Raw genomic sequence first — 15,542 nt, forward strand, 5'->3', positions numbered from 1 at the left:
CCATAGTAGAAATTAAAAGCAGTACGATTGGCTCTCTGAATATATCACTAAGTTTTCCAACTGTCCTATTGATCAGCCAGGCGTACTTCTAACCACCATGGCGATCCACGACCGACACTTCCCCCCAGTGATAACCCAACACGTAAACCCCTGTTGAGAAGGGTCATAGCACGAAGGTATATGAAATCCTGACCACATACTCCTACATGAGATAGGACAACTGTATAGTACTTTTGTGTCCCATGCCACGGTGTACCAATGTAGTTGTACCCAAGCCGGCTACGGCATCTAACCTAGAAATTCCACACATGTTCGGCAAACCAGCATCATAATCATCACGTGGTAAATTCATTCTCTAGATCTCAAACAAATAACAATGCATATAGAATTTAAGATGTAACATGTTCCATTCTAAATGCACCATTCATTCATTAATCATATGCATGAGAATGGCAATCAAAATGTCAATATAGTCTGTGAATCTTTTAAATATGGGGGTTCTATTGGGCCTTAGTCCTTTGGGTGAAGAGTTTAATGGAGCCACTAGGGGTTCTCTTGTCGACCATGGTCTGAAGTTTGCCAGACATTGTTCCTATCCTTACTATATGATGAATTATAGGAGTATCTAGCATTTTTGCTCACGTGGCTGTGTCGTTCCATGGCCCTCTCTCAAGTGACGCCTCCAATGTGTTGTTGCCACCTGTCCCATTAACATCACCTAATATGAGTGTGCCCTAACTGTCTTGGTGCTCTGGTATAGTATCACATATGTGTAACGGACTGATACGGTCAGCCCACGTTTTCTCTTTATACTCCCAAACTGCCCCTGCCATGTCACTAGGTGCGTATTTTGAATTTTTGGCTCCAACACAGATATTCAAGATAAGGAAGTTCTCTATTTTGTTGAGGACAACATGGTTTCAGATATCGGTATTAGATCGGGTGAATTGATATCGATCGTAATCAATATCGATATAAAATTGATACGAATCGCTCTAGTATTGGCTGAAAATGCAAAAATAAACATCTATTCAATCGATGCCCACACAAATGTTTCATTATCATTTCAATTTCGAACCTGACTTGTACCATTCCAATACCATGAACCAAAACCATGACTTGCAAGGCACGGATGGGCTGTTAGACCCATTCCATTCACTACTTGCTAGGTATCCATGATGAACAGATTTGTCATTCTTTTAAGGAAGACAGTCATGGCTAATTTCTCTCAAGAGTTTAGGGTTTTGGATGTCCTATATATTATCTTAGTGTGGGAAACCTTACTCAAAAGTAAAAGGGCATCACTTTATGTGGAGAGTGATGTAGATAACTTTTTAGGTTGAGTGAAAAATATCAAGTTTAGACAATTTTCGAACCATGTTAAATTCCTTACATTATGTGATTATGTGCTTTATTTTTTGCTCATGATTGCATATTCGGAGAGAGAGAGAGAGAGATTCCTTTCTAAAAGGAAGCGCGCTCTGTTCCAAATCTTAATTTGACTTATAATAGGGTTTCTTGACTTTTCATTCTACAAAGGGAGATATGGTGTGAAGTCTTCTTCCTTGAGCCTATTTATATCACCACCAAACACGTCCAAGGTGAAGAGAAGGCAAATTTAAGCAAAGCCATGTTTCTGAATCTTCTGATATTGCTTCCACTCCTCCGTTTTCTGTCAATAGTTGCAAAAGTTGCGGTGGCTTCATCTCAAACATTGCCTAATTGCATGGAGAAATGCGGAAATATGAGCATCCCCTACCCTTTTGGCGTTAAAGCAGGATGCTTCAGGGATGATAAATATCTTATTACATGCGAGGCCAGGATTGGAGGCACCTTGAAAGCTTATCAAGGAGGTGGTACCCTTGAGGTTCTTGACATATCATTGGATGGCCATGCTAGGTTCAAGAGTAACTATTATGCTTATAAATGCTTCAGTTCTACTGGAGCAATAACAAAGGAGCAAAGCTATTGGATTGATATGGGAAAATCGCCCTTCTGGTTCTCACCCACCAACAACAAATTTACGGCCATTGGATGTAATGGCTACCATTAGCGAGTCCACGGACAACAAATTCATGACTGGGTGCGTTTCTGTGTGCAGTAACATAAGTCGTGTGAGGGACGATGGATCTTGCTCTGGTATCGGTTGCTGCCAGACCCCAGTCCCGTGGGGGCTCAAACGTTTCAATGTGAGTCTAACAAGTGTAAACTACAATACCAGCAACTGGTCCTTTAACCCTTGCAGTTTTGCTCTCTTGGCCGAGCAAGACTGGTTCACCTTCAGTTTATCAGATATCTCGGCTCTTACCTTCAACAGAACCAAGATTCCGGTGGTAATGGACTGGGCAATTGGGAATCAAACATGCGAAGAAGCGAAAAAACAAAAACAACTTTATGCTTGTGGCCCAAATAGCTATTGCTTTAATTCAGACAATGGCCCTGGCTATCGGTGTAATTGCAGCGATGGTTTTGAAGGCAACACCTTATCTCCCTCATGTAGGATGCCAAGGTAAATTAATTAACTTATCTTTTCTGAATCATATCTGGGGTTTTCTCTTTAAAATCCAAGAGGGTGTAGATCGCTTGCTTGCTTGCTTGAATTGCCCAATTATTGCATGTGGCTGTCAGTTGTTCACTTTGGATTTGTCATAGTAGCTAAAAATCTTTCTTTAGTGACACCATCAAGACCGACCAACCAAGACCAGGTTTTACGGTCTGATTTTTCTTTGGGTGGATTCCATATGTGCAGATCAGTTCTGTACAAAAATGATTCTTGTACAAGAACCTGATTTTTCTTTGAGTGAATCCCATTCGCTCTCTTAATTAAGGCAACCATTATCATTATCTCCATAAAGGAGGATGCACAGTTAATTAATTAGCTTATCTATTCTTCTTAACTATGATTGTTGATATATAGCTCCTACTTTTGTGTTGTCAGACGTACGCTCACTTTAGTTTTTGTCATGGTAGCTCCCCGAATCTTATTTCATCTTGCTTCTGTTGGTCGGTGGAGATCTGTTCATGTACATATTGGCTGGATCGATATGTATCAAATGAAATTATTTCTATTTAAAAAAAATAAAATAAAATAAAAAAAATAAAAACCAAACAATTTTTCACTGGATCAGGGTCCTCTGTAGTGCACTACACTCTGCAGCACATATCTAAGGGTTGGGAGCCATCAAACATGCAGCCCAAGCTCCGAATGCACTGCCGAAGGTGCTTCCAGCCCTTGGATCTGCGCTACACGATGTAGCGCACTATAGAGGATCTGCACACACTGTTATGTGAATACACTATTGATCAAATAACAATATCACCTATAGGCTGGTCGTATCCAATATTTGAAACTGTGATTGGTACTGAGGATTTTGGATCTGCATATTTGGAATCTCATAAAATAAGGGTACTAAAATATAAAAAAAAAATTGTTGGAGAAAGAATGTTCTCTAGTTGTGCAGTCTCTACGTCAGCATAGGCCAATGAAAGGTATACATGGACATCATCAGGGGGTGGGTTTATTGTATTTCATAAGGGTAGAGGTGTTATTTTATCCCCTATGTGTCTGGCGCAATGACTACACAATGAGGAAGTATTCTTTTGCCTAATTATTATTATTATTATTATTATTATTATTATTATTATTATTATACATTGATGAGATAAGACGCTGATAGATGTTTGTGAGATTAACATTTTCGAACCTAAATGCATTTTGGCCTTGTCATAGCTGACAAACAATTTTCCTTGTTCTTGTGGGTTGGGGCCGAATTGACAAAGACATTGACGAATGTGAAAAGGGACGAACCAATCTTTGCCACCGGAGTAGCATCTGCACCAACACCTACGGAAGTTATAATTGCACCTGTCCACGAGGCTACGATGGCAATGGCTGGGTAAATGGGACTGGTTGTGCCAAAATTCCGGACAATTACATAAGGATTATTGCAGGTATCACTACTGTCCTATCATATATATTCGAGATGTCAAACTTCATTTGCATGGTAACAAAATCATATTTATTTTTTGTCCCCATCTTCCTAGGTTTCTGATATCTGAGTTTCTTTTCAATTGAGAAATGAAGAGAGAGACAGAGAGAGGCATTGAAAAAGATCTTCTTCAATTAATTTGCTGTTCAATTAATGATCCTCCAATTGGATGAGTGTCTGATCTTTCTGTTACTAATTGGGTGCCCAATTAATCAGAGAAGGGCGAAATCCAAAGGGGAAGTCCCAATGGGGCTTCCTCTAACTAGTTCATATCTCTTTTCTCTGTTTTTTCTCTCATTGAATCTATCCTGCCACTAGAAAGGATCTGGATTCTGGACACATTGGGAGGGTAGATCCTTGTGAAATTACCAAAATCGTTTATATTTCATCTTTGACCACAAGTGTTAACAAGTAAACTCATGGTTAAAAAATTGGATCCCCATCGGATTCAATGGAGAATTAATTTCAAACACAAACAAAATAGATTTTTTTTTTTTGTAAAGAAATTAGAAACCATTTCAAAACCATTAGTGATGGTGATAGTGTAACAAATTAAATAATTAAATAAATTTATTAACTTGTACTAAACTTTTCAATCATATTATTATACTTTCGTTTGAATAGAAAAATAGGAAATCCATTTTGAAAGTTTAGTTACGATTTTTGAGTTAATTACACAATCTTGAGTACTAAATGTTTTCATTTTCTCATCTAAACTAGTATCATTTACCTGTTTGTCTAGTTGTAACCTAGGTAAGTTACAAAAGGCTTGTAACCCACCTCTAGTTACCAAAAAGTCCTATAATGTGAAAGAAATGATTGGTTTAAGGGGATTCAAAAAGTAATTTCATGTGTTTATATTCCCAATAAAAACTTAAAAGCTGGTGCACCACTTTTTATGACAAAGTGTTTAAAAAAGGATAGAAATGGAATTTTATCATCAAATAGACCTATCACTACCTTTGAAATCTAAAATCTCAATTCCTCATCTCTCTAAAGTCCAACATGGGATCGAAAAAAAAATATATATATATTATACTAACCGTTGGGTGATTGGGTCTATTGCTTTGAGTAAGAGTGTCCATTTTCTGTCCGAGCAGGTTGGACTAATCAAGAGAAAAGTAAAACAAACCTTTATCTATTTGAGTTTTTATGAAATCGGTAAAAAATCAAATTGAACCAAATCAAGCAAATCGAAACCGTAAAAAACCTAATAACAACTTAAAAAAATTACTAAAAGAGAACATATTACCTACAAGAGGCTATTGATTCAACTCAATAACAACCGAATCGGTCTGAATTGAAATTGAACTTTGATTTCAGTTTGGCCTAATACTAGATAAAATCTAGATCAAAATGACTAAAATCGGAAATGGATCGAATCAATCACAAAAACCTTATAATCAGCCATTCTGAAACAGCCTGGATATGTATTACTATGGTCGATTTGGATCGAAATTGGTTTATTCAACCAATGATTTTAAACTCGAAATTGAGTATCAAAACAATCCCTCTAGTGATTCCAGTTCTAAATTGACCATTCTAGAACTGCCTGAGTTGGATAGTTCACGACTAATTCTAATCCAAATCGGCTAATACCAGAATTTTAGCTCAAAATCAAAGAGTAAATTGGTCCCTAATGATTCCAGTCTAGATATGCCATTCTATAATAATCGGAATTGGGGTTGATCCGAACTAGCCAAATCAACTAGGGATTTTAAATTAGGAATTGGAGATCGAACTGATCATGGTTTCAAATATTGGTCTGGGATCGATCGTATCGGCTGAGACCTATCCTTGATTCGGATCGTTTCAGGGGTAAAATAGGTAAAAAGTAGTACCTTTTATAAAAATCAGGGGTAAAATAGGCCGATACCCACCGATCCCATTCAATCTGGATTCGTATCGAATCGTCATCGATAGAGACTGATACCGATACCATCCCCTACATCCTTGGAACTGATTCCTATAAATTTTGATCCAAATCGAATCAAAATCAGACCGAAAAAACCCTAGAATCCCTCAAATCTTAAGACCCACGATCTAGTCCTATAAACATTATAATCGATTTTAAACACGGAATCAGAGATCAAATCAATAGCTGCCACTATCAATCCAAATCCAAATCAAATTGGAATCGACCAGAATCAATCCCAAAACCCTTAGAATCAACCTATAAAATATATTATAATTACAAAATTTCACATGTCATCATTATAGTAGTACCAAGCCTATGATAAAAAAAAAAAAAAAGCCTGCAATATTGCCATTTGTCATCTTCTTGGATTTTCTTTTCTTGAAACACTAGCATGTTTAATACAATTGATTTCTTTGAGAGAGAGAGAGAGAGAGAGAGAGACATGATTAGAACTATCTTACCGACCTCATCTCTAATGAACAACAATAGAAATTATTGCAATATAATTGATACATGAATTTCTGAAAAGAGGTTTTATTTTCTAAACCTTAAAAAACAAAAATGAAGTCCACCAGAAGTTTTAAACCCTAAAACCCAGAAAAGCATTGGACACGCCGAGAAGAAAGAGAGTCTTTACCTGACTCACTGAAGATGATCTCGGTGAACTTTATGCCATAACAATCAGCCAAGGGAACAGAAAGAATCGAGAGGAGGAAGACGATCTCAGTTGGGGCGAGGGGTTGTTCAGGTTGTTTGGGAAGTGTGTATTTATTCTCAAAATTACCCATCGCTTTGCCATTTTTTTTTTTGCTAAAAGATCAGATTATATTAATGGAGAAAAAAAGAGAGAAAAATATGATACAAAAGCAAAGGCTGAGCCTCCACCTTCGGCAAATCCATCAGCAGAGGCTCAGCGCTGCTAAGAATAAAATCTATATCTAGGCCGCCCCCCTTCATCTGTAATCAGCTCATTGATCAACATAGGAGGGAGAGTAGCCTCATCAGAGGAGGCTCCAGATGAAGCTGTTGTCTTTGCCAAGTAGTCAGTAACAGGATTAGCTTCCCTGAAGCAGTGAGAAATCTTCCACTCTACAGATATCAAGTATGAAAGGAGATGGCACCATTCTTGATACACAAATCATGGAATTAGCCTATGGTAAAAGAGGGAAACCGCCACAGAGGAGTCGGACTCGATCCAAAGGTGAGATATGTGCAGGTCTCGTGCAATCGACATGCCTTTAGTGATGCTCCAAATCTCAGCTGAAAAGCTGGAATCCACGCCTAGGGAGAAACTAAAGGACCGCATCATTCTCCCCTGGTGGTCCCGAAAAATACCTCCGCATCCTGCACGACCAGGGTTGCCAAGGGAACACCCATCACATTTAGCTTCACCCAAGTCTGGATAGGCATGCACCAATGGACTTCCAGAATGCCTTGTCTGCAACGGGGAGCAGTACCAAGATTAAGTCTTCTACAGATAATGAGTTCCTCTACAGATTTGGGTAGAATTTTTGGCTACTACATAAAAAAGAAATCTCACTTTTAATGCCACAAAGGACTAATGCTGCGCTTCTCGATTACCCTCATAGCGCCTCTGATTTCTTTCATTCTAGATCGCAGCCATCGTAACAAGCAAACTAAACGTCCACCCCATATTTAAAGACCATCCTTTGCCCTTGTTGCGCCACCAAACAACCATGTCTATCACTGAATCTTTGCTGGTCCAGGCTATGTTAAAAAAGTCTGAAACCTTCCTCCATAACTCAGTTGAGAAGCTGCAATCAAGGAATTAATGGAAGGTAGACTCAGAGCTGAAGCCACATAGATCACACCTAGAAGGAAGGTGAATTCCCCTAGATTGAATTTTCTCATCAGTAGGGATCTTGTCATGCAACCAGCGCCAACCCAGGGTAGAGAGCCTAGGCGGAAGGAATTTATGCCAGATAACCTTATCCCAAGAAACCGAAGATGATGGGGACCTAAGGGCATTCCAAGCAGACTTAACGGTGAAGTGCCCCATCGGATCTAAGCTCCAAATGCATCGGTCCTCCATAGGCAGCGATGGGAGGTTTATGCCCTTGATTTTTGAGAAAATTTCCTTTAAGAAAAATGACTCCACCTGAGGCATCATCTAGCGACCTTCATCAATGAAATCTGACACTGAAGGAGCAGGATTGTGAATCACTTCCTCCCCCAACTCCGATAGCTCCCAAATAGAATGAGCCCCTACCCAATTATCTCTCCAGAAGTCAATGTGTCTTCCGTTGCCGATGATCCACCTCTCATTATCAGATACAAACTTCCACATTCTCCTTACCCCTGGCCAAATGGAGGAGCATATGTAGGCTCTCTTGGGCCTACCATGGCTAGACAAGAATCTTGCTCTAATAATTCTGCTAAGATGAGTGTCGCCATGCTTGATCTTCCACGCTAGTTTGGCAATTAGGGCCTTATCAACATCCCTGAGTCTACAGATACCAAGGCCACCTTCCTTCTTGGGCTTACAGACCTGATCCCATTTGATAGTTAACACTTTGGAGCTATCAGTCTCCCCTGTTCAGATAAAGTTCCGCATCCATTTTTCAAGGCATTTAATCATGGTAGCAGGCCACCAGTATATAGAGAAGTTGTACAATTGCATACCAGAAATGACAGATTTAACTAGCTCCACTCTACCAGTCATAGAGAGAAGTTTCCCCTTCCAACCCGCTAATTTAGCTTTGATTTTATCCATCACAGGGAGAAGGGGTTCCCTTTTCACACGACCTTGGAAGATCTGGACCCCCAGATATTTGGTGGAAAGAGAATAGGTTGTAATATTCAACTCATCAGAGAGCCACTGCTTCCTCGCCGAAGGGATTTTTCCCAAAAACAGTTTACATTTTCCTAAATTGAAAAATTGACCTGAACTGCTTTGGTAGCTATCAAGGAAAACCCTGAGATTTTTGACATACCTTTTAGAGGTGTTCATAAATATGAAAACATCATCAGCGAAGAGAAGATGGGTAGGAATTTCAGCTCCACGGGGGCCAGCAATAGGCTTGATAAGATTCTTGGCAGCCAGATCCTTTAACCCACGGCAAAGAACTTCCTCAGCAATAATGAATAATATGGGGGAGATAGGGTCGCCCTGCTGGAGACCTCTAGTTGCTTCAAAATAGCCCACAGGGCCGTCATTGAGGAGAACCGAAATTCTAGCAGACCTTAGAATCATGTGGATCCATCCTATCATAGTGTCAGAGAACCCAAATCTGCTAAGGACCTGGAATAGAAATTCCCATGAAATGGTGTCAAAGGCCTTCCTTATGTCAAGCTTCAAGCCTAGGCCGCCTCCCCTGGATGAATTTCCCATCAGGTTGGCTAACTCAGAAGCCAGCCCAATATTCGTCTGGATTACTTTGCCCTTTTGGAAAGCTCCTTGCTCCTGAGAAATAAGTCGAGGAAGGACTACAGAGATACGGGAAGCCAAGATTTTTGAAAGAATTTTGTAGAAGAAATTCCCCATGCATAATGGACGGAATTTATCTAATGATCTGGCATCATTCACCTTAGGAATTAGTAAAAAAAATTATTATTGATTCCATGAGGGAGAATACCTAAAGAGAAGAACCCTTTCATCGCCCTGCAGACATCAATGTTCACCACCTCCCAGCAGGTTCTGAAGAAAGCTCCCGAATAACCGTCTGGACCTGGAGAACTATCAGGATCCAGGTCCCAAACTGCTCATTTAATTTCATCATCAGAGGGGAGTCCAGCATAAGTCTATCTGGGTCATGAAGAATATTGGGAATGCAATTGAAAATTTGAGGTTGAGTATCTAGCTCGATCCTCTTATGGAACTCCCCATAGAAGTCTGCTAAATAGCTCCCCAACTGACCTTGATCACTGATCTCAGCCCCGCTCTCTATGATAATGCTCCTGATGGAGTTCCTCGATCTTTTTATACGAGTCATAACATGAAAAAATCTAGAGCATCTGTCCCCTTCTTTCAACCATCTAATTCTGGACTTTTGAGCCCAAAGTTTCTCATGATTGTCAATGGCTTTCCAGAGCCTTGTTTTTGCATCAGCTTCCAAGTCAAAAAGATGCTCAGAATAGCCCTCTTCCTCTATGCGAGATTGAACTGTCTCCAACTCAGTCCTCGCACTATCAACCTCTTGATTCAGGTTAGGAAAGGCCCTTCTTGACCAAGATTTGATAATAGGCTTTAATCTCTTCAGCTTCTGATATAAGATAAAAGTAGCAGAGCCGATCAGGTTCATGTTCCATGCTTCTCAAGTCATATCCACAAACTCAGGGTGGTCTAACCAAATTTTGTTGATGCGGAAAGGGCAGTTCCTAGGCTTAGATGAGAGCCTAAAGGAGACTAGCAGGGGAGCATGATCCGAAGCAATTCGGGGAGGACCTTCTGAGAGCAATCATCAAAGGAGTTCAACCAATCTTCGTTCACAAAAGCTCTATCCAGGACAGCTACCACATTGCCAGACCTTCTGTTGTTGCTCCAGGTGAACTTCCTGCCAGAGGAAGGAATTTGGATCATGGATGTGGCATCAACCATGGCTCCAAATTCAGATGCAGCCCCTAAGCAAAATCTTCCAAGTCCTCTTCTCTCATTATCGAATAGGGTCACATTGAAATCCCCGATAATCATTCTTGGATGACCAGAAGGGTTAGTGGCCAGTTCCAGCCAAAGGTCCCTTCTCTTAGCTCTTAAGCACTTGGCACGAACCACTGAAAATTCAAGAACTCTATCATTCCACTCAAGATCAAAAGAAATCTGCTGATCAGACATGGAGATTATCAAAGGCTTTTTCAAATTTTCCTTCCACAAAATCCAAAGGTTAGGGTGCGAGTCATTCCTATCATTGTAAATTAACTCCGACGTAAACCCGAGCTTATTAAAAAACAACCGTGGAAACTTGATCACAGGGATTATAGGCTCTGCAATACAAATTAAATCAGGAGAATTTTTGCTAACAATTTTAGATAAGGTTACCCTGGCAGCAACCTTCTTAATCCCACAAATGTTCCAGAACATGAGCTTCATGATAACATGTGGGGGTGGTTTGATCAGTCCTAGCACGAGACCGATCCGCCACATTAACCTGCTTGCCCTTTTTCTTCTGATTTCTAACCTCAGATTCTCTTGGTAAGGCGGCAGAGTCAATCTCCCTAACATTGTTCAATCTTGCTGCACCAATAGAATCGGACCTGCCTGTACTAGAAATGATAGCATGGCCACCGCGATTAGCATATCGCAGACTGCGGCGCACTCCTTCTGTCTGATTTGTCATGGCCTGATTGGCATCGACGCTGTTCAAGAGAGGGTCGGGTGGGCCGTGAGGGTCAAAGGAGCCCTGCTTCATACCCAAATCCAGAGCACCCACCTCATTATCAGATCCGATCACAATCTCTAATCCAGAATTTACTTCCATATTTGTTCCAAATTCAAAATTTGAATGACCGTCCATATTAACTAAAGGAATATTGGACTCTAATTCAAAATTTGAATTAGCTGTCATATTTGCTAAGGGAATATTCATCTCAATCTCCAAAGGACGCCTAGACTAGGGAGTAATTGATTTCGAAAAATTAGTTTTCTTTTCGGAGTCAACTTCCATAACAGGATTATTCTCCATCTAATTCTCATCTTCTCTATGAGCGGTTGCCCCACCACCGCGCGAGGCTGGGCCACCCCATGGATGATACCAACTCCGCCAAACTGCTGCAATCTTCGCCTGGAAGACAAGGTTGCGGGAGCCACAGAGTCCCTTGGTGGTTTGTCAACATAGTTTGCACCTGAGATACCACCATCATTCGCATGACAACCAGCCTTGGACTCTGCAATTTTTTTTTCTCTGCAGTCTCCAATGATGTGTCCTACCATCTTACAGTATCCACACTTCCCCATAGCATCCTCATAAAATAATATCTGCTTGAACCAGAATAGATTCTCAGTCCCTGGCTGCTTACATTCAACCCGAATCTCTTCTGGCCTCAAGCCTCCGATCTCCATTTCAACAAGGACCCGAGCATAATTACCATACATCACATTTTTCGTGCGTTGATCCAATGCAAGAGGACGGCCAACAGCTTTTGCCATTGTCAAAAGCACTTTCTCATGCCAGTTCTCCAATGGTAATTCTGGAAATCTCACCTAGACAAGAACCTTATTGATAGGTTTTTCATGAATGTTGAAATCAGGGTGCCAACGCTGGAAGCGCACTAGCTGCCCTCTGACCTTAACAGGGCTCCTCCGCCATATTGTGACCATGTCACCCTCAGAAGAAAACTGAAAAATGGTGAAGCCCTTGCCCATGGGCACCATCTTCACAGCGCCCTGCAGATTCCAAGCCTCGCGAGCCTCCCTTCGAACGTCGTCCAAAGAGACATGACGGAAGTTGATTCTACCTATTAAGGCAAATCGATATCTTCTTAGATGATCTTCATATGCGTCTTGGGGAATAATCACCTTCGTGGAGTTTCCTGCGTGAACAGGGTCAGGAAGTTCGCTTACCTCTGGAAAGGTACTCCCAACAGCTTTTGCGTAGGATTTCTTTAGTCCATGAGCCGCTGTCGGCCTCCCTTCAACAGGACCTGAAGCCACCAGGAGTGGCTCCAAGTAAATAATCCAATTTTTTTTTATAATCATTACCTAATATGATTGTGTAACTATGATGTTGGTTATTAAATTTACCTTGAATTTGAAAATAAATAAATAAATAACTGAAAGAAGATAGCTATTACGTATGAAAAATATAATTTCATATGGAATGAGTTTCAAGTGGGTTGCATAATTGTAAATAGAATTTTGTTTTCTTTTTCTTTCAACCAATTTTGCTCTCGTTCCTTTTACTTGCAACAAGGAGCCTCAATGTTAAAAGAGAAGTTTAAGATTAAAGAGAAAAATTATAACTCAAAATCTGTTTCATATGCAGGTACTGGTGCAGGCATTCTAGTTCTACCTGTCATTATTTGGCTTTGGTTTCGAGAAATTCAGAAAGCAAAGCTTTTCAAACTTTTCAAACAAAATGGAGGTATTTTATTGAGGCAACATATAGAGCATGACAATGTCGATCTCAAGATTTTCTCCTTATCTGAGCTAAAGAAAGCAACTGAAAACTTCAAAGAAAGTATCTGCAAAGAAGAAAATGATGAAGTTTTTATGGGAACATTATCATGTGGGAAAAAAGTTACCATTAAGAGACCCAAACCAATGGACAAAGGAGACAAAGGAGATAAAGCCCAGACACATGAGGGTCAAAATGAATGTTCCACCCCTCATGAAATGGAAAGCCCTCTCGAAGATGTAGACTCAGGAGTCACACCTCCCCGCCGGAAAAACCTTCCCTTACAGATTTTAAACAAAGTCATTATTCTCTCTCAAATCAATCACAAGAACGTGGTGGAGCTCTTGGGTTGTTGCTTAGAGTACCATGGTCCAATTTTAGTTTATAAGTTCGTCTCCAAGAGGACCCTATTCGACCATATCCATAGGGAGAAACAGGCAGAACCTCTTTCATGGGAAGATCGTTTAAGAATTGCATTAGAAACGGCCAATGCACTAGACTATTTGTATTCTTCTCATTCAGTATCTATCTTTGTCACGTCTTCTACAATACTAATAGATGAAGAGAAGAAGGCTAAAGTATCTTATTTTGGAGCTTCAGGATGTGTTCCACTGGATGAAACTGAAAAAAATACAGTAATTCAAGGGGCTCGTGGGTACTTAGACCCAGAAGGTTCTCAGTCAACTGATAAAAGTGATGTTTATAGTCTTGGAGTTGTTCTAGCGGAGCTTTTGACTGGAAAAAAACCATTTTTATCAGAAATATCTGAAGCTTTAGCAAAGTCTTTTGTATCTTCAGTGGAATAAAATAATCTTTCTCCTTATGAGCCAATAGAAAATAATGAGAAGAAAAAAGAGTTCTTGGAAGTTGCTAAGCTTGCAAAAGAGTGCCTACAGGATAAAAGGGATGATGGGCCGAGGATGAAGGAAGTTGTGGAGAAGCTTGATACTTTTAAAAGGTTGTCCGAGCAACCACTGTTACAACATAATCAGGAGGAGACTGAACATCTTCTTGACGAAATATCCACAAGATCACTGATTTAACAGGTGATGACCTTTCTGAAATTGACGAGGTAATCTAAACTCTTTTTGTATGAATATAACTTTATTTTATTTATTTTTTGATAGGTAAGGAGGGAAGTAGGTAACAACCAGGAGGTTCGAACTTGAGACCTTCTGGTAAGCATGTGATTTTTGCACACCACAACGCACCAACTGCGCTAGGCAGTTGTTGTTATATGAATGAATATAACTGTTAACATTGAATTTCTAAGGTTTTTTTATTTTATTTTGGTAGAACATACCCTTCTTTACAGTACCTTGTTTTAAAGATTATTTGTTAATAAACTGTGAGAAATAAGACTAATAGAGTTCTCCCCGTCAAGCGGAAAGGCATCCATTTCTGAGATTAGATCCGCTTGCCAGCTTCATAAATCGACTCGTGTGGTCAGCTTATGATTCTACTTTTACAGGACGAAGTTTCCCATATCTACCTTTTGCTGGGCAGGTAAAACATCTGGTCTTTCACCCAACAATATTCCCAGGATGAATGTCCCGGTATGTATGAAGCTTGAAATGTATGAAAACAATCAATCCCTGAAAGAGAAACTTGGATCATTCTCAGAAGTCTTATACATGAGAATTCTCCCCTCACTTATTTTGCACCTTTATTAGAATGAAATAATTAAGATCATATCACCCATCTGATCCGATCTTAAGGCTGGATCACACGAATGACTATTCCACAAGAAGTGGGGGAAACGGTGGTTACTCACATCCATTGGGAATGGTTTCTTTCGGACAATCAACCTTTATTTTCTTATATATGTTGGGTTGTTTGGGAGTCCCAAAATGGACGGTTCTGTGAGGTTTTCAATTTTGATCCTAATAAGTTTCTTTTTTGTGTAGGTGAGAGAGAAGAGGGTTGCTTCTCGGTAAAAGAAGCTAAACAGATTGCATTGATAGAAGTGCCGAGGGATGCTTGTGAGTTAAGCACTTCAAGGCTTATTCTATACTTGGTTTGCTCATGGAGTTGTGGAGCCTTTTTTATTCTAAATTTCTTAGCTTGTGGACTTGGAGTTTAGTATCTGGTTTGTTTCTTTTGAATCTATCTTTATTTTATGGTGTGATTATCTGTGTGTGAGAATTAATCCCAATTTGTAATCTTTGGCTTTTGGAATCTTTGCACTTATAAACATAAGGAATGGATTTGAATTTAGAGAATATTTCCCAAAAAGTAGATATTGAAAGAAGGGGTCATGAGCTGTTAGAAGGCAGTGGAATAAGTTGAAGTATGCTTTTGCATGAGAACCAAACTTCACTGATAGTCCAACCCTTGGAAGCTGCCAATCATAGACCTTGTAGGATGCCAAAAGTTTGGTCTCCATGAATCAAAGAAATTTTCAAAGTTGTTCCAAGCTTCTTGTGAACCTTGAAGAGTTTCTCTTAGGAAACCAAGTTGTGTTTTACTCATTCTTGAAGAGATTGGGCTTTCAATCAGCCTAGAAGAGTTGAGTGTTCAACCTTGAAGAGTTGAAGTCACACCCTCTCCAAGATCTAAACTAAA

The 15,542-nt window shown here is 39.9% G+C and overlaps 1 protein-coding gene across 4 annotated transcripts; it reads left to right on the top strand.

The window, feature by feature from the left end:
• The first annotated feature begins 1,528 nt into the window (after nucleotides 1–1,528).
• On the top strand, nucleotides 1,529–15,212 carry LOC122088524 (wall-associated receptor kinase 2-like). 4 transcript variants are annotated; one of them, XM_042657819.1, is made up of 6 exons: nucleotides 1,529–2,509; nucleotides 3,781–3,951; nucleotides 12,846–13,935; nucleotides 14,105–14,155; nucleotides 14,369–14,483; nucleotides 14,885–15,212. In XM_042657819.1, the coding sequence occupies exons 1-3, from the start codon at nucleotides 2,395–2,397 to the stop codon at nucleotides 13,781–13,783; spliced, it is 1,224 nt and encodes a 407-aa protein (XP_042513753.1). In that variant the 5' UTR covers nucleotides 1,529–2,394; the 3' UTR covers nucleotides 13,784–13,935; nucleotides 14,105–14,155; nucleotides 14,369–14,483; nucleotides 14,885–15,212. The 4 variants fall into 4 exon arrangements, with proteins under 4 accessions (XP_042513753.1, XP_042513750.1, XP_042513751.1 ...); XM_042657816.1 differs by lacking the exons at nucleotides 14,105–14,155; nucleotides 14,369–14,483 and adding an exon at nucleotides 14,024–14,049; XM_042657817.1 differs by lacking the exon at nucleotides 14,369–14,483.
• Nucleotides 15,213–15,542: the final 330 nt, after the last annotated feature.

This window comes from Macadamia integrifolia, chromosome 9 (assembly GCF_013358625.1).
Source record: "Macadamia integrifolia cultivar HAES 741 chromosome 9, SCU_Mint_v3, whole genome shotgun sequence".
NCBI lineage: Eukaryota > Viridiplantae > Streptophyta > Magnoliopsida > Proteales > Proteaceae > Macadamia > Macadamia integrifolia.

Bases quoted from the DNA above. Each gene is read 5' to 3' on its own strand.
- LOC122088524 (XM_042657816.1), top strand. From the start codon at position 2,395: ATGCTTGTGGCCCAAATAGCTATTGCTTTAATTCAGACAATGGCCCTG. The intron at 2,510-3,780 runs GTAAATTAATTA...GAATTGACAAAG, and splicing joins CCCTCATGTAGGATGCCAAG to ACATTGACGAATGTGAAAAG. The intron at 3,952-12,845 runs GTATCACTACTG...TTTCATATGCAG, and splicing joins TTACATAAGGATTATTGCAG to GTACTGGTGCAGGCATTCTA.